General features: G+C 39.1%; 3 protein-coding genes across 6 annotated transcripts; 2 read left to right on the top strand and 1 right to left on the bottom strand.

Moving 5' to 3' along the window:
* Nucleotides 1-338: 338 nt before the first annotated feature.
* wasf2 (WASP family member 2) lies at nt 339-7,231 on the top strand. Of its 2 annotated transcripts, none has more exons than XM_047808031.1 (9): nt 339-495; nt 2,135-2,292; nt 2,391-2,525; nt 2,826-2,979; nt 3,573-3,690; nt 3,804-3,925; nt 4,002-4,175; nt 4,258-4,724; nt 5,740-7,231. In XM_047808031.1, the coding sequence occupies exons 2-9, from the start codon at nt 2,160-2,162 to the stop codon at nt 5,895-5,897; spliced, it is 1,461 nt and encodes a 486-aa protein (XP_047663987.1). In that variant the 5' UTR covers nt 339-495; nt 2,135-2,159; the 3' UTR covers nt 5,898-7,231. The 2 variants fall into 2 exon arrangements, with proteins under 2 accessions (XP_047663987.1, XP_027031755.2); XM_027175954.2 differs by having other exon boundaries at nt 4,011-4,175.
* Nucleotides 7,232-9,636: 2,405 nt separating this feature from the next.
* Nucleotides 9,637-13,211, bottom strand: gpr3 (G protein-coupled receptor 3). Its single transcript, XM_027175698.2, has 2 exons — nt 12,953-13,211; nt 9,637-12,099 (listed from the first exon to the last, which is right to left on the bottom strand). Exon 2 carries the CDS (start codon nt 12,095-12,097, stop codon nt 11,117-11,119), a length of 981 nt encoding a protein of 326 aa, XP_027031499.1. The 5' UTR covers nt 12,098-12,099; nt 12,953-13,211; the 3' UTR covers nt 9,637-11,116.
* A 2,361-nt stretch (nt 13,212-15,572) lies between these two features.
* Nucleotides 15,573-18,759, top strand: cd164l2 (CD164 sialomucin-like 2). Of its 3 annotated transcripts, none has more exons than XM_027176007.2 (7): nt 15,586-15,803; nt 15,997-16,085; nt 16,753-16,860; nt 17,551-17,628; nt 17,785-17,814; nt 17,986-18,139; nt 18,340-18,759. In XM_027176007.2, exons 1-7 carry the CDS (start codon nt 15,694-15,696, stop codon nt 18,353-18,355), a joined length of 585 nt encoding a protein of 194 aa, XP_027031808.1. In that variant the 5' UTR covers nt 15,586-15,693; the 3' UTR covers nt 18,356-18,759. The 3 variants fall into 3 exon arrangements, with proteins under 3 accessions (XP_027031809.1, XP_027031808.1, XP_027031811.1); XM_027176010.2 differs by having other exon boundaries at nt 15,695-15,803; nt 15,974-16,085; nt 18,340-18,758; XM_027176008.2 differs by lacking the exon at nt 17,785-17,814 and having other exon boundaries at nt 15,573-15,803.
* Nucleotides 18,760-21,934: the final 3,175 nt, after the last annotated feature.

The raw sequence follows: 21,934 nt of genomic DNA on the forward strand, positions 1-21,934 counted from the left end.
ATATAGGAGTTTATTATCTGTTCATCTGAAAAGATTCTGTAGATTGCACATAAACATTAATAGCATGTAACAGAGTGTAGGAATGTTCTGTGTCCTTTTAGCTGTAATCTTAATCTGTATGTATGGAACGTGAACATGACGTGTATGAGATGTGCTGGAGCAGAGGCCCAGTGATCTGGACTGAACGCCCCTCCTTTGTACCAGCAGATGTTTTCAACCCACACGGGTGGAGCCAGCAGCTCTGATTTATAACCACGCCCATTGTTTGCTAGAGTGACAGCTACTTCAACCTATCACCTCTCTCCTTCCAGTCGCGTTGCCCAATTGAAAGTTAGAAAATCCGGGATCTCTCTGTCAGCTCTTGTGACGGTAAATGCAGACATTTTTTTTCGACTTGGAAAGTAACAGAAAAAAAAAGTCAAGTAATGTTAAGCTAGCTAGGTTGTGTGAAAGCAGAAAAACGTCGGTAGCGAGGACTAGCTGTTTAATTCCGTGGTAAGTGTTTATTTTTTCACTTCTACACACTTATGAGTCAGTTGTTTGTGTGTAACTAGCTAGCCAGATTAGCTAACAGGTCACTTCCTGCTCTGGACGGTTAGGGTGGGCCGCAATCTTTTATTTCCTCAAAGTGTATGTAATTAACTATCCTTTTTAAATTAGTCCTGTGTTAATGTTTTAGTTTTGGGCCATAACATTCGCACGTACAAGAGTTGTGATCCTTTCCTTCCGTGTAAATTCTTCTTCCTGAGTTGAGGTGTGAAGGTTGTGACTGTCATTTTGGTGCCCAATTTAATATGAGCAATGTTTGTACTATTTAGCTTTTATGTAGCAGGGCTTTTGTTGGCAAGAATATCATCGTTGTTTGTCGGTTTGTTCGTACAATCATCATTTATTTTAAAGCAACACGATGTTGTTTGTAAACTAAAGGAAGCTGATTAATACTTCTGTGTGCAGGTGACAGACAGCTTTGTGTTCAAGTGAGAACATGTCTCTCTGCAGACATGTAGCTAATGTGTGTCTCTGCACACTAAAGTGTGTATGTGTGTATATATATATATATAGGTGTGTGTGTTAAACAATTTATTGTATGTATGTATGTATATATGTATATATGTATATATGTGTGTGTGTGTGTGTGTGTGTATGTATGTATGCGTATGGAATCCCAATAAACACACACAAGTTGTCCTCACATCAGCTGTTTGAGGGTTTGTGTTGCACAGTTTTGTAGACGTAATCTGTAATTACCAAAGAGTTTTGAAATCAGTGGGGACCAAAATAAACAAGAATAATAACTGGTTTAAACATATTAATTTGACTGTTCTTACTCTTGTGTAAAAAGGTGGATCCTGGACTTTTTTCCTCATGAGTTTGGATTCAGGAAGTCTAAGATGTCCAATTATACTTATCAAATGATGAGTATTTTGGTGTTTGTTGCTAGAGAACTAGGCTAAGCTTACTCCAGTTTAGTCAACCAGATTAGAGGTATACTGTACAGCAACAGTCTTTTTAAGCATGAATAGTAAACAGGAGCCGAATAGTGTTTATTTAGCAGTCTGCATACAGATATATATTCTTTATAATTTACTAAATGTAATTGAATGTGTTGTGTATTTTTGTCAGCAGTGTGGCACCAGCTATTTGCTGTCATCATTAGCTAAATGCCACTAGGCACGACAGATCCTACACTTGTCACAAAGCTGTCTGTCACCTGTAAACAGAAATATTGGCCAGCTTTCTTTATTCTGTTGGTTTCACTTAAGTTTAAAAAATAAATGCTTTTACAGGCAGAACAACTTCGACATTTTAACAAGGCTCAATTGACCTCATCTAGAAACAAGCAAGAAAACGTGTGTGCTCTGTAACCTTGCATTCTCAGACAGAATTACTGCTAAAATAAAGGATCTAAGCTGCATCTAAAGGGAACGTTGCACAGCACTTTTGGTTCTGCTTTACACCAGACAGTATGGGTGTGTGTTTATAAATGACTGCATATGAGCATGTAGATGGAAAAGTCTTTGGTGGCAGCATCCATAAATGAGCAAACAAAAAAGGATCTGAAAAATGCAGAAGACGCAGCAACAGTTGATGTTAACCAAAGGCACTCATTTCCTTTGGTGTTTCCTGTTTTCAGGGAGGAGAGTCACTGATTTATCATCATGCCTTTAGTGATGCGGAATATCGAGCCAAGGCACTTGTGCCGTCAGACCCTGCCCACAACGGTGAAGAGCGAGCTGGAGTGTGTGACCAACATCACACTGGCTAACATCATTCGCCAACTTGGTTCCCTCAGTCAGTTTCTCATTCTCTCTAATGAATAGTGTCACTGCTTTGGTAATAGGCTGACTTTGGTGCTATGACTTATTTTGTACATCTGAATTGTATCACAGGCAGGTTTGCGGAGGATGTGTTTGGCGAGTTGTTTGTCCAGGCCAGCTTGTTTGCAGACAGGGTGAACACCCTTGGTGAGAGAGTGGACAAACTTCAGGTCAAAGTCACCCAGCTGGACCCCAAAGAGGAAGAGGGTAAATGAGGAATAGAATTGTCTTTAAATATACTGCAAATTTATTATATCTGAGCTATAAAAAATATGCTGTTATTTTCTACACACATTAGCTGATGGTACACAAACTGCAAGTCTCTGTTTCTCTGTTAGTCGAAAGTCTTCATGGCCATATCATCAGTATTCATTTCATTTGTGTAATGGATGATAATGAATGTCTGTCTGTGTTCCTCTACAGTGTAATTATGCTTGATTAACTCAAATCTGTTCACGATATTTTTTTGTTCCCTCATTGTTGACTTTGGTGTTTTGTTGTCTCTAGTTTCACTGCAGGCAATCACCACTCGCAAAGCTTTTCGCTCTAATCTGACTCAGGATCAGCAGCTCTTTACTCGGCCCTCAATGCCACAGCCGCTCCAGGACACCTACCAAACCTGCAACCAGCCACCTCCACTAAACATCCTCAGCAGCTACAGGTACGCAAATTGTTTATGTATGCAATATGTAGCCTCCTCAAACAATTATTAATGGGTATGCTTGATATTGTTGTATTTATCTATAAACTGTACTGTTAACCAGAAAGTATTTGATTGTTTTATAACATTTATTTTAAAAAAATTATTGGATGTATACTTAACTTGCTCAATGTTAATATACTTTTAAATAGTATTTGACTTTATATTTCCCATTTAATTGTCTATTTATTTTTTTAAGTTCTGTTTAGTTGTTTGTCTGCTTTTATATAGTTTTTATTTACTATGTGTTTATTTACTTTACCTTGTTTCTGTCATAAAAGTAGCCTTTTATGCTGGCAATTAAGTTATTATTAAAGATGAAGTCACTTAATTTGTCATCCAATATTACTTAGTAATGTTAATGTCTAAGTAATGTTACCATTGTGTGAATTAACTGGATATTGTGGCATTTAATATTGCGTAATGATGAATATATCATACAAACCTAGTATCTGCAAAAGCACATCATCAAGGCAAGTCCAATTATTTTGGTATTTGTTGGTAGAAGCATTAGTTGCTTGACTAAATGTTGTTATTTTTCGTTTTTGTCACAGGGATGATGGAAAGGAGGCACTTAAGTTCTACACTGACCCATCCTATTTCTTTGACCTATGGAAAGAGCAGATGTTACAAGACACCAAAGATATAATGAAGGAAAGACGGAAACATAGGGTGAGAACTTACGGCAATCTTGCAGTCTAATCAGTTCGCATTATAGTAGATTTAAAAAAAATAATAATGATATTAATTAATATATATATTTCTATACATATTTGTGAGTGTAGAAAGAGAAGAGAGAAAATCCCAACCGGAGCAACCTGAACCCTCGCAAAATCAAAACCCGTAAAGAGGAATGGGAACGCCAAAAGATGGGAGCAGAGTTTGTTGTTCCTAAATCTGACCTTGGGTAAGTGAAAGGTGCAGGACATGAGTGACTGCATTTAAGTCTTTATAAGGTCATAACTGTACCTGTGTATTTTGAGTCATTCTAGAGATGTGATGAATGGCAGCATTGGCTCAGGTGATGACATGGGTACAATGGACTCGGAGGGATTTGACCAAAGCACAGCCTCCTACAGTTATGATCCTGGCTCTCCTCTCCCCCCTCCAGTGATGGATGATGAAAGTTTCTTGCCACCTCCTCCTCCAGATATTACGTAGGATTTGTCATTACATTCGTTACAGTTAACAGTTACAGGGCTTGTTGTTCTAGGATCTAATGCCTGTTTTCCTGTGTAGGTATAATGATGTACAAGGTGGAACCTCACCACAGAGACCAATTAGCATTTTAAGCCCTACCCACCCCCCTCCAGCCCCTCCAACAATGGCGACCTCTCCTCCTGGCCGCCCTTCAGTGGCGCCACCTGTTGCCCCACCTCCTCCCCCACCTATGGGGATGTCTCCACCCCCACCTCCCTTAGGATTTGATGCTCCTCCCTCCCCTCCTCCTGCATTTTATTCTCCCTCTGTTCCTCCACCACCACCAATGGCTTCCAATATTCCCTCTCCACCCCCTCCTCCTGCTGGGGATGGGCCCCCACCACCACCACCACCACCACCACCTCCAGGCCCACCACCATGCTTTGCACCATCAGCTCCTGCCCCTCCTACTTCAGGTGGGTTTGCCCCAGGAGCCCCTGCCCCCAAGCCTCAGCCTGAACCTGTCAGCGATGGTCGCAGCGATCTTCTGGCAGCCATTCGCCAAGGTACGTTGAAATTTCACCCCATTATATTTATTTTTTATTTTATTTGTTGTTTTATTTTTCCCCCACTGGAAATAGTTCATTACCATGAATTTTGTGTTCATTAACATGAAATCAGTGTATGACAGACTTAATACAAGTTAAAAAATGAGTATATAATTAATAGCAGTGGAGCTCAGGAGGAAAGTATCTGTATGTTTGATTTAGAGATTAAAGTATTAGGGGTTTGAATCTTTAGGCTGACAGCAAATCAGTTTGTTTCTCAATTTTTCTCTTTGTTCTCTCTCAGCAGTTAGAAATATTAACCCTTCATACTTAATGTATATCTAATTTCTTGAGGTCAGGTTCACAAATGCTTGACATTAATGCTGCTACTTTCAGCCCTTTTTGTTCCATGAAATGCTCTAGAATTTCCTGTGAACCATTTCACCCAGTGTGTCATTTGTAAACGTCATTTTTAGTTTCTGTGCAGGGAAGCAGACTTGTTGCTATTTCTGTCACAAAGTATACATGGCAACCAGGCTGCACAGCACCAGACTACACACAACCTTTCACACAATTCGTGATTTGTTTGATTTTGAGACATTTATTTATTTATTTATTTAATAAGTTTTTGTAATAAAATCATTCCTATTTCCCCACCTACCCAATGCAGTGTTTGGAGAAATTGTAATCAATGCACAAAGAAAATAAGTGCAGCTTATAAGTGCATTGGTACAGCTCTATGATTTAGGATCACCTTTCACTAAGAAAATGTGAAAGCACTTTTTTAAAATGTGTTGTGCATAAATGTTTATAGTCTGCCCCAATATAGACTTAGACATAGACCATGGACACCTTCTTTTACAACTGCCTTTAGAGAATAAAAGCCACTTATTTCATGATGCATCTTCAGGGTTTTACTAATAACAAGAAAATGAAATCCTTTGGAGGAAATATTTATATATTGCACAGTTAAGACTTGTATTGTTAATATGTTGTGTAATGATCAAAAACTCAAGTAACTGTGTATGTTTAGGCTTTAACCTGCGTAAGGTGGAAGAGCAGAGAGAGCAGGAGAAGAGAGACGTCGTGGGCAATGATGTGGCCGCTATCTTGTCTCGCCGTATTGCTGTGGAGTGCAGTGATTCTGAGGATGATTCCTCAGAGTTTGATGATGAAGAGTGGTCTGAATAAGACTATGCATGTCATGATAAATATCATTCCTGTTAGACCAAATGTATTTGTTTCCCTTTAATGAGGCTTACTACAGTAAATGCGAAAGAGGGCCTGTGTGTAGTTGTGTGCACACTCACACTTGTACAAGGTCTCCTCTGACTCAGTGAATTATTTAGATGATCAGCCTGCTCCTATTTCAGAGTGCCCATTCCTCTGTAACGTAGCTATGAGTAAATTGAGCTAGAGAGAGACTGAGTTTTCCTTTTTTGCATCTCAGTATCATATCTATAAAAGATCATTATTTTTTACCTAAAGCTTTTGCTGTGTTCCTAAACCAAATACAATACACAAAACGAGTCAGTAAATTAGATAACTACTGATGTCTTTTTTTTTTTATATATATCATTTTAGATTATATGGGTACATTATCTTTCCCAGGGTGAAAAAGCACAAGGAGCATATAAAACTAAAGAACTAAAACTGAAAGTATAAAAAAATATATAATTTACTTTCTTTACTATACTGTTGCCTTGGTAACTTATCTTTGTCTATTTAAGTGCTTTCTTTGTATATGTCTTTTGTCCTTGGTGTCATTTGTGGCATAGTGTGTGTATGTCAAGTTCTTTCTTATGTCCTTTTGTTGGTGGTCCCCCCCCCCTGGCTTGGGCTCTAAATTCTATTTGGATGTATTGTTTAGATCTTTTTCTATCCATGTATGCCAAAGTCACATAAGCCAAGAGGCTGGAAAGTGTTCAGATTCACATACAGTGAAAAGTGTATTCATTTGTTCAAAGTGCCTGCTTTATGTAAGATTAACAAATGAATCTCAAAATCAAAAATATTTAGATGCTTTTGCAGGTGTTATGTTATACCGTGGCCACCCTACGTGCCTTTAAATATATAACTCAGTGGAAAGCATACGTTACATTCCTCCCCATAGGTTGCCAATGTAATTTAAGCTTACTGTATGTCTTTGAGGGCATTATATTCTCTGTTTATCGATTGTAACTCAATCCTTTTTCTGCACTGTAGTCTATAAATTACTTAATATGCAAATTAATGTATTTTTTTTCTTATATGCTGAAAGTGTTACATTCCCACATGTAGCCATGGAAACAAAAATCAGGAGTAATGATGTAGAACTGTACATTTTAGACCAGAACAGCTGCAAGCCAATCAAAGACTAGAATTTTGGCCATGGTATAATTTAGTTTAAGTGCCTATTCTTTTTTTCTTTCCAAAATTATGCAATATTTTGAAATCAATTTTTTATTGTGTATTGTGCATATGGTTTATAATTGTAAAGCATTTATATTGGTGGTTTAATTAAATAAAGACCTCAAATTATAAAATGCTGTTTGGAGTCATTTGACATGAGCTGCCTACTTGCTACACACCTGCTTATCCATACAATATTGATGGATGCCAGAATAATAAATGAAATCTGATTATAATGTGAGGGGAAAACACCATTTTTCTCTTAAGCTTGAAAAATATCTTGTGGCCAATACTGGTACAACCTATTGTACAATATCATGGGTTCACTGCTCTTACACCCTGATTAATCTTAAATTAGCATCGGTAATGAATTGTTGAGTCAGATGTGTTCCCATAAAATATTAACCCATGTTTTTTAGGGTCAGTGGAGTGGCCTTGAATGCAACTAATCTAGCTGGGGGTCAAAGACATAACACTGACTTTCTGGCAACCCTGGGTTTTGCATTCTCAACCTTTTAGTCCCACTCAATGATCCTGAACTGTTAGAGTTAGAGGTGGCTATTGACAGCTGAGACATTTTAAGTTTAGATGTTTCTCCTTCATTAAATCATATATAATGTGACTGTTTTTCATTTATTCTGGTTTTTCTCAGTTTATATACATTTTTGGAATAAAGAAACAATTATATTAGAATTGATACACATATATAGAAATATGTTGCTTATTTAATAAATCTTTGTAAATTTGTATCTGGTCAATAAATAGCTCAAAAGTTTCTGAGGATTATATGTATAGTAGGACCTGAAAAATTACAACCATTTTCCTAGCAAATTTTGTCATTGTCATGGTCAGTGCACCGCCCGCGCCTCCCGAACACCAACACAGTAGAGGTCTTCACGGGTCCACTTAGATCCGAAAACCCGAGACCCGAGCGGGTTCGGGTCTAAAAGTATCACGTGTACCTCGGACACGGGTCGCTTATAATAATAGCGGCATCGGGTCTCGGGTAATTTAAAATGGATGTGTTTTTACTGAACGGACCAGAGAAGACCCGAACTACTGTATCTCACCTTTGTGCATCGACTCGAGTCCTTTTCCAACCTCTCCTCTGTTTGCCAAGACCGCTTGCAACATGTGGCTGGTGACGTCTGGCTGGCCGTAAGCTAATTATTGTTTAAACAGACCTGTCAATCAATTTTGAATCCACGCTGTAGCAGTTACTTTAGTGTAGACTTACACAACATTCGGGTTCAGTCGGGTTAAAAAAAATGCCGTCGGGTCGGACTCGGGTCTATTTTTTCGGGTTTGTCTTGGGACCGGTCTTTCTTAAAAAAAAAAAAAAATACCCGAACCCCGGTGCTTCGGGTCACTTCGGGTCGGGTACATTTTTTAGACCCGAGAAGTCCTCTACAACACAGAGAAGCGTCTCCAGAATACTAGCTCTTCCGGACTACACTTCCCAGAATCCATCACTGACACTGATTGCACCGCTGCCTGTTCCTCATCAGCCACTCCCTATAAAGGCTGAACTTGACGCCAGTGCGAAGTCTCGATCTGGTTTTGATCCTGTTTCTGTACTCTAGTTTTCTTATTGTTTGCCTCCTGCCTGTCTTACCGTTTCCGATTTCTGCATGCTTTACGTCATTGTGTTTGCCTGCCCTGAACCTGCTTGTTTGATTATGAGATTGCCATTAAAAAAGCTGCAAATGGGTCATCAGCCTTACGACTCCTCATTACAGGAGACTTCGCCTGCGGTAGATGGAGGCTATCTGGGTGGGACTTGCTGCTGCCCACCGTAGGCCGATGGCCGTGCCTGGTATCCCCCCTGGGTGTAGGCGGTCTGAGTGCTGCTGCTGTATCCCATGCCACGACCTATCGGGCCATGCATCCCTGGCCTGTCGTAGCCATCACGACCGCCTCCGTCTCCGGGTAACCTCCGTGCTGGGGTGGCTGAGAGCCTCCTTATCCTCGGCTCACACCACCCTGACTGTAACCACCATAAGGTCCAGACTGGTCGTAGCTGCCTTGAGAAGCTCCAGGCTGGCTGTACTGAGAGTGGGAGTAGGATCTGTTGGGAGGAGGGTAGGCGGAAGTTGGAGGCTGTTGGGGTGGGACTTGAGGGTAGGTGGCCTGCTGCTGCCCACTGTAGGCCGACTGCTGGGCCTGGTATCCCCCCGGGTGTAGGCGGTCTGAGTGCTGCAGCTGCATCTAGAAGCTGGAGGAGGTAATATGACCTCTTTGCACAGGTTGCACTCAGTCCTCCAGGCAAAGTTGTGGTTCCAGCATCCAGGGTTGGGGCACTCCCTGTCTCCAGCTTTCTTTGAGTAATGTTTCCTCCGTGCCATTGCCATGTTCAGCCTCCGGCCCGGGAAAGCCCTACCACCAGGCTTACAGAAGCCACCTCTGTCTCCAGACATGCCCAGCCGAAAACTTAGCCCCAGGTACGTGGGGCCGTTTCGGATTGTCAGACAGATCAGCCCGGCCTCTTCCCGCTTCGCACTGCCTGTCATGGTCAGTGCACCGCCCATGCCTCCCGAACACCAACACCGAAGTGTCTCCAGAATACTAAGCTCTTCCGGACTACACTTCCAAGAATCCGACACTGATTGCACCGCCACCTGTTCCTCATCAGCCACTCCCTATAAAGGCTGAACTTGAACTTGACACCAGTGTGAAGTCTCAATCTGTTTCGGCGATCATTCTGAGTGTTTCTTGTGTATTTCCTTGTTCCGGTTTTGATTGTGTTTCTGTATTCTTGTTTTCTGATTGTTTGCTGCCTGTCTTACCGTTTCCGATTTCTGCCAGCTCTACATCATGGTCTTTGCCTGCCCTGCCCTGCCCTGCCTGTTTGATTATGAGATTGCTATTTAAAAAGCTGCAAATGGATCATCAGCCTTACGACACCTCATCATAGCCATTGCTGTGAACTCTAAAAAATATGCAAGATTAAAACGAAGCAAAACAACAAACCTTTTACTCAAAATGATTATTTATTTTCTTATATAAACAACACATGATCATCTCAAAACAATTCATTTTAAAAAATACATATTCATTCATCCACATAGACATTTGTGCACCCTGTGCAAACACACAATATAAAAGCATTCATCCATCATTTTAATGAATGTCAAGTACTTCAGTCAATAAATACATAAATAAAGATTTTGAACCATAACATTCAAACTAAATTTGTACAAATTGTCAAGTCGTTGTAAAGTGCGGATATTTTTTAAATTCCAGTAGTATCTCTGAATGTCAGAGTCTGAAAATATCAGGCACAAATTGAACACAATTGATGCAATACAATTCTTTAAAAAAAAAAAGTACATTGTTTAAAACTCATATTTCAATTTTTTTATAGTAGGAAATCTACTGCTGTGTTGGTCTTTTCTCTCCTTAAAATGAAAGAACACAGTTTTATCAGGTGTTTTGTAATAAAACCAAACATAAACAGAAGAGGAAAACATGACAGTACACATAGGTTGCAGGACAATATGTGAGTGATTCATGTGACTCATGTATCACATGGCAGGTTGAGGTCTTGGCAACTTGCACGGTTTCTTAAGGAGGCAATGGAGAGGACACTACCAGTCAAATGAATGGACACACATGTTTTTCCACAGGGTTCTTTCTTGCTTTCTTCTATTTTAGAATAATAATAAATATGTAACCACTATGAAATAAAATTTTAATAATTATGCAATTACCCAGAAATTTGTATAAATCAAATAAAAGTCTAAACTAGTTTAAATTAGTGTTCCTGAAGTGCTGCAAGCTCGTTGCATCTTAACCATATAAACCAACTTTATAAGGGAGTGTTAAACAAAAGGAGAAATGCTTTACAATTATCCTCAATATTGGTCTTAGACATAACATTCCGGTCAAAACAGATATTTTCCAATTAATGTGTCCAAATCTTTGCCTGGAGTGCATGTGCATATGTGTTTGGTCAGTTAGTTAAAGCATGATCTATCATGGCACCAAATGGCATATTTCAGATAAGATTCTGACGTCTTTTAAACATCACTTGGCGTGTGTGTGTTTTTGTGAAATGTGTTTGGTAGGCAGCAGCAGCAAGCCTGCTTCAGTGCTTGCTGTATATGTGTGTTTCTATAGGCATAAATCAAGGGGTTTAGCAAAGAGTTTCCTGTGACTGGCACCAGAGTGGCATATGTGTATAGGCCAGGTGATGATCCATCTCCAAGGAGGCCATAGAGGGCAAAGGGGATCCAACAGCTGGCAAAGATGGCAAGAATAAGGGCGAGAGTGTTCACACGTCGGCGTGTGTGTGTGCGTGCAGAGGGCAGTGTGTGTCTCTGTAGGGCAATCTGATGGGAGTGTCGCAAGACAACTTGGCAGATCCAGGCATTGAGCTGCAGCATGAGAGCCAGGGCTAAGAGAAAGCCTCCACACAGAGTAGCCAAATGCACTCGGGTCAATGGCCACACCACGCTGCATGACTGTCCATTGTCCAGACAGTTCCAGCCTAAAGCAGGAAGCACCCCCTGCAGGCCTGCCAGAGCCCACCCCATAGCCAGGGCACAGTGAGTGTGAGTGTGTGTGCGGCGTGAACCATATGTCAAGGCTCGGTGGAGAGATAGAAATCTGTCTAGGGTAATGCCTAGCAAGGAGAAAACAGATGCACTGAGTGCACTTACTAGTAGACCTACACTAGCCAGCTCCAGTCCTCTTGAAGGGACACACCAATGAGACATAAAGTACAGCAGCAGTCCCACACCTGCCAGAAAGTCTGCCCAAGCTAAGCTACCAATGAAAAGGAACATAGGTGCCCGCAAAGAAGCAGAAGAGAGGATGGTCGCTATGATGATTGCATTCTCACAGCAAATCAGGGCACCTGACGCACCCATTGCCACATCCCATGGACTCAATACTGCTGACACCATGGGGTCAGGTGTAAGGTGGACCTCAGCGAGCTGCAGGAGGGGGTCAATCTCAAAGACAACCTCCAGACCCACGTCAGAGTCATTAAGAGCCATGTCTGCAAAAGAGGATAGAAAGTATGCTTTAATGTATTATCAATATAGCAATGCTCAACACATGATATGTCCCATATAAAGATGATTTTCAGATCCCTTTTGTGGTCAGACAACATCCAATGTGCTCATGAAACCCCACAATGCACTTCAATAGATTAGTCATACCAAGTCCCCAAAGGTCTTAAAAAACCCCTATAAAACAGTAAACAAAAAAAGCTGCCCCCATTAAAATATATAGAGCTTTATTAACACATCACTTCATGCTTATTAGTTAAATGTAATGGATGCTGTCACCACTGTGACAAAATGTACACACACCCTGATTTAAAACAGATCTGAATAAATTTTGTTACAGGTGGTAAAAAAACAGAATTATGCCAGTCAAGATACTCCAGAGGCAGTTTTGGAAACACTTTGCTACTATTGATATATATTCGATAACAAAGAGGAATGCTTAACTTTTACACCTTAAAATAGTTTAATTTCATTTTTCCAATTGCATAGTTGCATAAACTAGTGCACATGCATAGTCTTCATTTTCTAGTTACTTGTGTTTATGTTGTTTATTAAATAATATTTAAACACGCTTATTCTACAGGATCTACTGAATAGCTGAGATTGTACAGCTTGACTCTCTTTTACTCGCCCAGTGGAGGCTGAACAACGAATCACGAGCTGAGCCGAAGTCAAGCGAAGAGACACGAACTCATGCTTAGATTTCTCAAGCACTGCATTTACAGTAATGATGGCGAGAAGGGCTAAACCGAGAAAAGATGTTAATTGCTCGCACTGGAAGCTAAATACCCAGAATTTACGCTTGATTACAATGAATGAAATTGTATTATGTAAACTTACTCAGGTGGTGGAGTTTGTTCAAAGTCAGTTTTTCCCTTCAGATGACTATCATCCAAGCAACGTGTCCACAAGATGAGAGCTGAAATCCAAGCTCGACCTAAATCACTGTATGGAAGTCAGAGTCTTGCAGCGCTGTGTGCGAATCCAGTGTGCGTATCTGTGCAATGCAAAAGCGCAAAGAGTGCTCTTTATGTGTTCTTCTCCGTAGTCTTCGTGAGCTCTTCTGTGTAACACCCGTGTCTGATGGGTTTCTCTACCTTCATTCAGTCCCTTCTGACGTCAGTTACAACGAAGGGGGTTGAGTTTCCCCATCACAGCCAATCACGAAGCGCCTGGAGACAGATTCAACTGGCGTAATTTCATTCACAAAATGCCGCATTTCTTCACCCCGCCCACTGCGACGGCTAGAGAGGAGAGGCTGTGCATCATTGTGGTGACTGGCAATCAGTTATGGTACTTATGGGAAGTCACGGATAATTGATTCGATGCCATGTGTCGGGGATGTGTTGCATTTCCACATAAAGATTTAAGAGATCTTATTTTATTACAGTGTGTGTGTGTGTGTGTGTGTGTGTGTGTGTGTGTGTGTGTGTGTGTGCGTGCGTGCGTGTGTGTGCGTGCGTGCGTGCGTGCGTGTGTGCGCGTGCGTGCGTGTGTGTGCGCGCGCTAGTATAAGAGTGAGTCACCTCTGTCCGTGGTGCTGAAAGACTCTAAAACGCTGCAGAGCTGATTTGTAGTGACGTCAGTAATTGTGCACATTTTTGGGTACGTATAAGATCACCTTTACCTCACTATGTACTACTAAGCATACGATTTATGCTTCACACGATGCAGCCATGATCTACTATCCACGAAGGCAGCTTTGACTGAGAGCACTAAAACGGTGACGCTATTTCCTGGCAGATGAGTCGGGGATTCTCGCGCGCTTTGGTGTGATATAGAGAGCGGGGGCGTCGCAGTGATAGTGTGGTTGTGCATTTCAATGAAGCAAGTGGGCGAGGAGCGTCGGGGAAATCTCCTGTTTTCATTCTGGCCTATATAAGGATATGCTTCCGGTGCTCTCCAACTGGAGATGAAGAATAAAATAAGGACAAAGCCAGGACTGCTGTACTCTACAAAGGGGGATTTCAAGGGCATTTATTAGACAGAGAATTCTAATAAAATATTCCCCTGAAAATAAAAATTATAATAAAAAAATACATCCTTCATGATTTCAGTGAACTACATCTACATCCTCATCTCAAGCATAGAAATACAGGGTTAGGGAACAGATTCAAAATACAAGCTTAAATAAGTATTTCTCTCTTACACCTGTTGTTTAAGTAAAATACAAATTCTATGAACATTATGTTCATTTGATGATTTTATTTGCTTTATTATTGTGAAACTGAAGTACTGCATGAGATTTGATGGAACATTTCATGCCCTGTTTTGCCTTTTCCATGGTGATGGAGGAGGGGGAGAACAGAGTGTGTGGGTGAGCTTGTGTGAGCAGACTGCGGATTTCCTCACAGTTACCTAATATCAAGTAAGAGAGTGTCTGAATTCACAGCTTCACCATAGCATTCCAAACAGAAAACACACACTATGCACACATTTGTGTACACGGTGTTTATGAAAGACAGTGTGATCAGAGTGTAGTGTACACTCACAGAAAATGCCTAAAAATCGGTGAAGGTGAAGGGCTGGATGTCATGTTATGTAACTGTCAGAGCATTCATATCCTTGGTACACACACTCAGAGGTTGGGGTGGAGTGGGGGGTGGGGGTGAAAGAAGAGTGATAAGATGAAAGGAGGAATGAAATGAAGTGGTTTCATTTAAAATATAATTAAAAATTGTGATAATCTGAAGACAGGATACAACTGTAAAAACAACAACAACAACAACAAATTTCTGTGTGTAGATGATATAATAAGAATCATGACTGCAGTTATATGGATCAAAACATCACTCTCACAAATTTTATTTGATTCAGATTTTTTGTATTTGAATGTGTGTGTGTGTGTGTGTGTGTGTGTGTGTGTGTGTGTGTGTGTGTGTGTGTGTGTGTGTGTGTGTGTAATACACACAGGCTGATTCTAGAAAGACTCTAGCTGCTGTGATCTTGGCAAATTTAGCTTGGTTTTTATCATACTTGAACTTCCAGACAGCAAACCATTATAATAGTATGACATAGAGATTTCAGATGCATGATATAATTTTTCTGCATTATGTAACATCATATTTCATAGCTCAGCAATATTTCTTAAATGAAAAATGCTGTCCTATTGTCACTATAAACTTTAAAAGAGAGTCTGTAGCCAATAATCACACTAAGGTCTTTCATTGCACATTATGTAACTAAAGGTTACTACATAATCAGAAAGATTCATTACAGTATAGATGCCTTTGGTGCTAGTAAAATTACATCCCTTTGTCAAAATTAAATAGATAAAATTTGATCAGCATCCAGTGCTTATTTTTCTTTACATGTTCTTACTTTTATGTTATATGTTTATGTTTTTTGTTAATTATGTATTATGTATCAGTATATGTCATCTATGTTAGCTAAACCTTACAACTGTGTGTGAGCATCACAGCAGTGGTGCATGTACCTGCATATTCTTGTCTTCATAAGTGCTAGCTGGTTATATTGAACATACATTGTGGATGGGATATCGATACAGCATGACCCATTGTCTGGTTGTCAAGTAACCAGTCTCACATTACACACCTTCTAGTCTCACTGATTTAGGATGCATGATGTCACACACACTCAGTAACACACTCTTGCTCACACTCCTCTCTACATCACAGCTCACCAGACTGTCCTGTTCCTCAAGGACACAGCTTGGAGGCTGCTTTAAATGGTATTTTGATGTGTCATTTGCCAGCTTGTACGTTTAATACATTAGATGAATTTCTAGAGTTTGTGCTGTATTGCATTAGTCAGATTCTCTGAGGACTACAGAGTGTTCTAGTTTACTCAGGCTGCAGTGTTAAATGTTTTGATGTTTTCCTAAAGTTAATTTTTTGTTAGATTTCTCTATATTGTGAATACAGTGTGGTTATAAGGATGAGGTGCGTCACAGTTGTGCTGTGTAGCACTGTGCTGCTAATGCAGCTGATGATGACCAGCTCACAAGCTGCAGGTAAGAGTCAACACATTCAAACATCATGAATGTAGATAACTTATGACTATTCGCTATGATAATTTAAAACAGATTATATGCTCATTTTGATGTATAATCCACCTCTGTACTGACCCACTGGCTATATATTTCTACCTCTATCATCATTCCCTAAGTCTTAGTACCAGTATCTCTTCTGTGTCAGGTTACCCTCCTTAGTAAACTTTAAAGAAAGACACTTGTATATATTAAAATATTATATATTTTATATTTGTTAAAGTATGCATATGTGTGTAAAAAAATTCTGTTAACTGCCAAAAAAGTAAGAACTTCCAATCGAAAATAGAACCAATGGTTTTAAATACATTGTGGATATTGTGAAGGCTTTATGTACAGAAACTTCTTGAATTTGTATGAGTGCTTCAAATAATTGGACAGTTTGCTTTATCAAGATATTTCTTTAATGTTTACAGTTAGCTAGTACATTTAAGTTTCAGAGTTAATCTATCATCAGTACATTAATGACAATATTTGGTGAAGAAATATTTATCCATGTCCTTCGTTGGAGTTCTGCTGGAATCTGAGCCAAACGGTTTAATGGAAATTTGCAGCCGAAGTCTGAAACTAGTGGTTATTTCATGAGCTAAGGCTAAATGCCTGGTTTCTTATCGGTTCCTTTACTTGACAGATGATTCAGCCATTGGTGACTGTTCTCAGCTGGATTCCTGTGATCGTTGCACCAGCAGAGATGATGCCCTCAATCAGACACGCTGTATTTGGAGAAGCTGTGACAATGGTGAGTGATTATATGTACATATACAAACATTGTGTTTTATATATATTATTCCAGCTCTGTCTTTCTCTCTCTACTGCTCAAAGAGACTCACAGTGACATGTGACTCCTTGGGGAGTGCACTTGGGAACAGCACAGTGAATAATTTAAGTGCACACACAGTCATGGCAGCCGTCACATGTAGACATCATCCTCAGTAAATAATTCAGCTCTATTATCTGTTCTAAGGAAAATAGACTGTAAGGAAAATGCTTTGTAACACTGACAAAAGCACTCACAACACATAATTATGATTGCTATTAAAGGTGGAGACAGAAGTTTTGCCACATGTTCTGTAATATTTGATGATGTTTTCCTCACATTCCAACAGAAGTCAATAAAATGTTTGTTTTTGGGTCTTTATAGCATATAATGAATGCACATAGTTAATATATTTATTTCTGTAGGAAGTAAAAGTCGAGTTTTGGCATCAGGCTTTTGTCAAACTAGACTAGAATCTGTTTTATTTTAGTTTTAGATAAATTCCACCAAGGTTGAAAACTATACCTTTAACCTTAACTCCCATGACCTCACCTTTCCTGTTAGTGTTATTAAGTAATTCACAGTACTAAAGAATATGATTTAAGATGAATGAATGATAAATGCACTGTGACTTTAAGGCTGAAGTTGATTATTTTCTCTTTTCTTGCTTAGATAATGACACAAAATGCATATCTGACACAGAAGACTCTGGAGACTGTGCTGTGTACAATGACACAAGCACTTGCCCAAGTGAGTATCATACTACAATAGATGTTTCCAATCACTTTACAAACACATATGCAATTGTGTGTGTGTGTGTGTGTGTGTGTGTGTGTGTGTGTGTGTGTGTGTGTGTGTGTGTGTGTGTGTGTGTGTGTGTGTGTGTGTGTGTGTGTGTTTGAGCAGTTAGTGGGAGCTTTGATGACAGTGGGTCAGGTAAGCATTTTCCTCTAGTTTAATATATCAATAAACATTTTTCTATTTATCCTTAATTGATGAAAGTTATTGTTGATTTTCAAGAAGCTGACAATGTATGTTATTGCCAACATAACAATGTACACTGTGGAAACACAAGCCACATGTAAATGAAGTATTTCTCTTGCTCAGATGACTCTTCTTCAGGCTCAGCACCAGAGTTTTCTCAGGCATCGTTTGACCTGTCCAGCTTCATAGGTGGGATAATACTTGTGTTGTCACTCCAAGCCGGGGCCTTCTTTGCTCTGCGCTTTCTCAAGACAAAAGACAGCTCCTATGAGACTATGTGAGTGTCATATATCATTGTCTTGTTCATATTTGCACATTTTGTCATGTATATGTGTATAATGTACTTCTCTAAATGATTTTTCATGCATGTTATTAATGCTGTTTTTAAAAGCCAAAAGGGTTTGTATATTAGTACACATGCATAAAGTATTTTAAAACACCAGGTATACACTAAAATATAAACAAAAACATCTTTAGTGACCAACCCCAGTGAGGAGGACAAAGAGAAATGAACGAAGAAAGAGAGAACAAATATGGAAGAACTGAACGGCAAGAAATGAGAAAAGAGCTGAAGAGACAGCTGAGGAATCAGAAGCAAGAGTTGACAGAGCAAAGCATGGTGCTCTTTTAAAGGCCCTCATCTATTGGTTTGGGTTTTTGTTTGTTTGTTTGTTTTTGTATTTCCTTATGTTTGCAGGTGTTCTTGTTTGGAAACCCTTATTGACCAGATCATTATTTTATGATGATAATATATGATATGTCTTCTATCTTAGATAGTTCTTAGGTCTGTTTTAAATGGTTTGACAACTTTTTTTTTTGAGTGACTTTTCCTGTCCTAAGATTTCCTAAGATTTCCTAATTCTGTTTCTTTTCCGATAGTTAAAAGGAAATCAGTAAATCGTCAATAACATATTGTGTATAATAAATATATACATTATAAATTAACAGTTGGGTGTGATGTTTCTTAGAAATGTGTTTAGTTACTTATAAAATGAATCGCTTTTTAAAATGATTTTGTAAATTACTCAGAAGTAATTGAATTCCTTATTATTTATTTATACAGAAACACATCATTGCTTGGTAAATAAATGAAGTAGTTGACCTTACGCAGTGAATACACAATGTGACCTATAGAGGGCGATATATTAACACGCATGAGTTCAACATTTCTGAGTGGCTCTACCCCGATCTGTGTCTCCTACCCGTTTTGGCAATCTTCTGAGCAACAACAAAAGCCTTACATAACACAATAACACTTACATTAGAAAATGGCCTATATGCAAATAAAGTAGATCATATGAAAGTATAAAATGTATTTTCTGGTTCTTTTCAAGTCAGACTTGTTTACTCTAATAATAAAAATAAAACTTTTCAGGCCTGTATGAGAATGAGCAAAAACGGGACATTTGCGCAGTCGAGTGCGCCAAGTCCCGTGGTAGCACACAGAGTCGCCGACGAGATATGTTTGGGAGATAAATGGTTGGGGGACGAGATGTTGGCCGTTGAGAAGGCACAAAGAGGACCAAACCCGACAGCCAAATCCAATTTACCATTTTTCCTTTCTATTTTGCATTCCTTCTCCTGATTCCCCATAATTCCCAGATAAGCCTATCACACCTCCTACCACAATTTCCTATTTCAAAACCATTTTTGACCTTTTCCAGGCAAAATATATACTTCCTTGATTTCTTGACTGACTTTGTTGTGAGACACTGGCATGTACGGGGTGCTGTGAGACACTGGCATGTACGGGATGTTGTGAGACACTGGCATGTACGGGATGGAGTTACAGGAATCTTCCTAGGCCCTGATATGGGTTCTCAGCAAATAAATAATTATAAATATAAAGGTAGACCACAACCAATTATTATCTTATGCGTCAGTAGATAGATGGACATTGATAATAGATAATTAAGATATATAATTCTCCTGAACACTGAATTGCTTTTCTTTTAAAACACGCTTTACATTGGACACTCAATGTATGGTTTCCTCTCCCCCTCTCATGTGCATGTGTTTCCGTAGTTGGGGTATAAGTTGAACCTTCAATGTATTAAAATTTCCCACATCTATATGTGACTTAAATAGCACAGTTATGACTCACATGCCACACTTCAACCAATGTTTTCATCTTATGAAGTTTATTAGCTATACATGCTTGTTTCATTTCTCTTTTAGATTGTCTCTATTTTTGCCTCTTGCATTTTTAGCTTGCTTTTGTTCACTTGCTTTGGTAACAGGAATATCTCCTAAGGTTAGGCCTTTAGCCACAGGCTGTTTTGGCATAGTAGATAAAGGTCTGCAGAATCCTACAAGTCCATTCATATCAATACCTCCTATCTCTCTTACAACATGTCCTGTCACCATGCAGCAGAGCTTATAACTAATCCAATCTCCCACGTTAATTTTATTTTACTCCGGGTTCTCTTCCTGACATGGTCCTCTATCTGACATGAGTAAGTACATTTTCTTCCTCATCTAGAAGTTAACGATCACCAATATTATTTTTTTAAGATATGGAGCAATATTAGCAATGAACAAACAAGACATAAAGGAGCTTTCCTTCATGTCTTTGTTGTTCATTGCCAATATGCTCCATATCCCTGTTGCCCCTTTCATATGTGCAAGACCTCTCATGCTCTGGTTGTTAATTGTTCTTAATGTAATTTACAGCATGTGTAGAGCCTGTATGTGCAGAGTCCCATGTACTCTAATTAGGATTGATCTATATGTTTGCGGCTGATGTCGGCCTGCTCGCTGAATCATCTGCCATTGCGAAGGTTGATGTCTCTAACCAGACTCTTCAGACTATTCTATACCTTAGACCTCTCCTGCACTCTCTCAAGATTACATATTTTACTATTCCAAAACTTTTCAACAATGAAATGCCAGTTTTTCTCAGGGCACCATGCACACAAATCTATATACACATTCACACCCAGCCAAGCTAACTGCTGCTCTAGCTGATATATACAGCACACACTAAAAATATAACAAGAATGCAATATAAGTATATAAAAAACCTGTTGGGTGTATTAAACTATTTTAAAGAGCAAAAGGAGTATGTTACAAAACAACTATGAATGATGTGTTTCAGTTACTCCACTATTGTCTACTCAGGAGATAAGGGTGGGGGACTGTTGAAGGGGAGTGGCATTTTTGCAAAGGAAAGATTATCTCCTTGAAACAGTAAAAAAAAAAAAAAAAAAAAGGGGTCTGCTGAGACTATGTTCAAGAAATGGACCAGATTGGATTTGGTGACTCTAAATAAAGTCCACTTTTAGATACTCAGAGAGAATCTTTGGCAAAAGAATTTCCTACAACAGTATCAATAAGTTTTACCCCCTCAGGTTTACAAAAGCGTTAAGAAAATAAAGATCTTCAGCTTTTAGTGATTCATTAATACTCCTATTTAAACAGCTTACACTGAAAAATGGAGACAAATGAAACATGAACTACTGGCTAATATTAACAAGTTAGCTAAGACTGAGCAGCTAGTAAAACAACATAAATTCATAGAAATAATACACACTCTGTGCCAGGTAATGTTACAATAGCAGAACACAGATTGCAGAAAGAAAGAAAAAGCTCAGAAATAGAAACATAAAAAAGAATTGACAACTGCTAGCTGCACTTGCTGTAGTAAACAGGAAACCACAATAAAGCATCAAAAGCTTTTGTGATACCAAACCAATCAAATGTACTTGATGCCAAATACAGTACTGTACATTGCAAAGCAGATATTTTCACATAACATATTTCAAACATTTCATGACCTGATAATTATTAACCTCAGAATCAATGATGACAATCAGCCAAAAGGTGAATTTTTGTGCAAAGGTAATCCCAGTCATGGAAATAAGCACGGTAAAATTGTATAAAATGGTCTGCTGATACTGAGGTCAGCAGTATCTATAAAATATTTTAGAGAACAAAAGGTCTATGTTAATTATGATTATCAAAACAATCAATGTATGATGTGTTTCAGTTGTCCTACTATTATATAACCTCCTAAATGTGGTTAGGTTAAGATTACAACAATATGCTATCAGACGAGGATATATGCGCATAA

This window comes from Tachysurus fulvidraco, chromosome 24 (genome assembly GCF_022655615.1).
Source record: "Tachysurus fulvidraco isolate hzauxx_2018 chromosome 24, HZAU_PFXX_2.0, whole genome shotgun sequence".
In the NCBI taxonomy this organism is placed as follows: Eukaryota; Metazoa; Chordata; class Actinopteri; order Siluriformes; family Bagridae; genus Tachysurus; species Tachysurus fulvidraco.

What these genes read in the sequence shown, in the direction of transcription:
- wasf2 (XM_047808031.1), top strand. Translation starts at nt 2,160, where the DNA reads ATGCCTTTAGTGATGCGGAATATCGAGCCAAGGCACTTGTGCCGTCAG. An exon ending in AGGAAAGACGGAAACATAGG is followed by an intron (nt 3,691 to 3,803) that starts GTGAGAACTTAC and finishes TTGTGAGTGTAG; the next exon opens with AAAGAGAAGAGAGAAAATCC. An exon ending in GTTCCTAAATCTGACCTTGG is followed by an intron (nt 3,926 to 4,001) that starts GTAAGTGAAAGG and finishes GTGTATTTTGAG; the next exon opens with TCATTCTAGAGATGTGATGA.
- gpr3 (XM_027175698.2), bottom strand. Translation starts at nt 12,097, where the DNA reads ATGGCTCTTAATGACTCTGACGTGGGTCTGGAGGTTGTCTTTGAGATT.
- cd164l2 (XM_027176007.2), top strand. Translation starts at nt 15,694, where the DNA reads ATGATGTCACACACACTCAGTAACACACTCTTGCTCACACTCCTCTCT. An exon ending in GACCAGCTCACAAGCTGCAG is followed by an intron (nt 16,086 to 16,752) that starts GTAAGAGTCAAC and finishes TTTACTTGACAG; the next exon opens with ATGATTCAGCCATTGGTGAC. An exon ending in TGACACAAGCACTTGCCCAA is followed by an intron (nt 17,629 to 17,784) that starts GTGAGTATCATA and finishes GTGTTTGAGCAG; the next exon opens with TTAGTGGGAGCTTTGATGAC.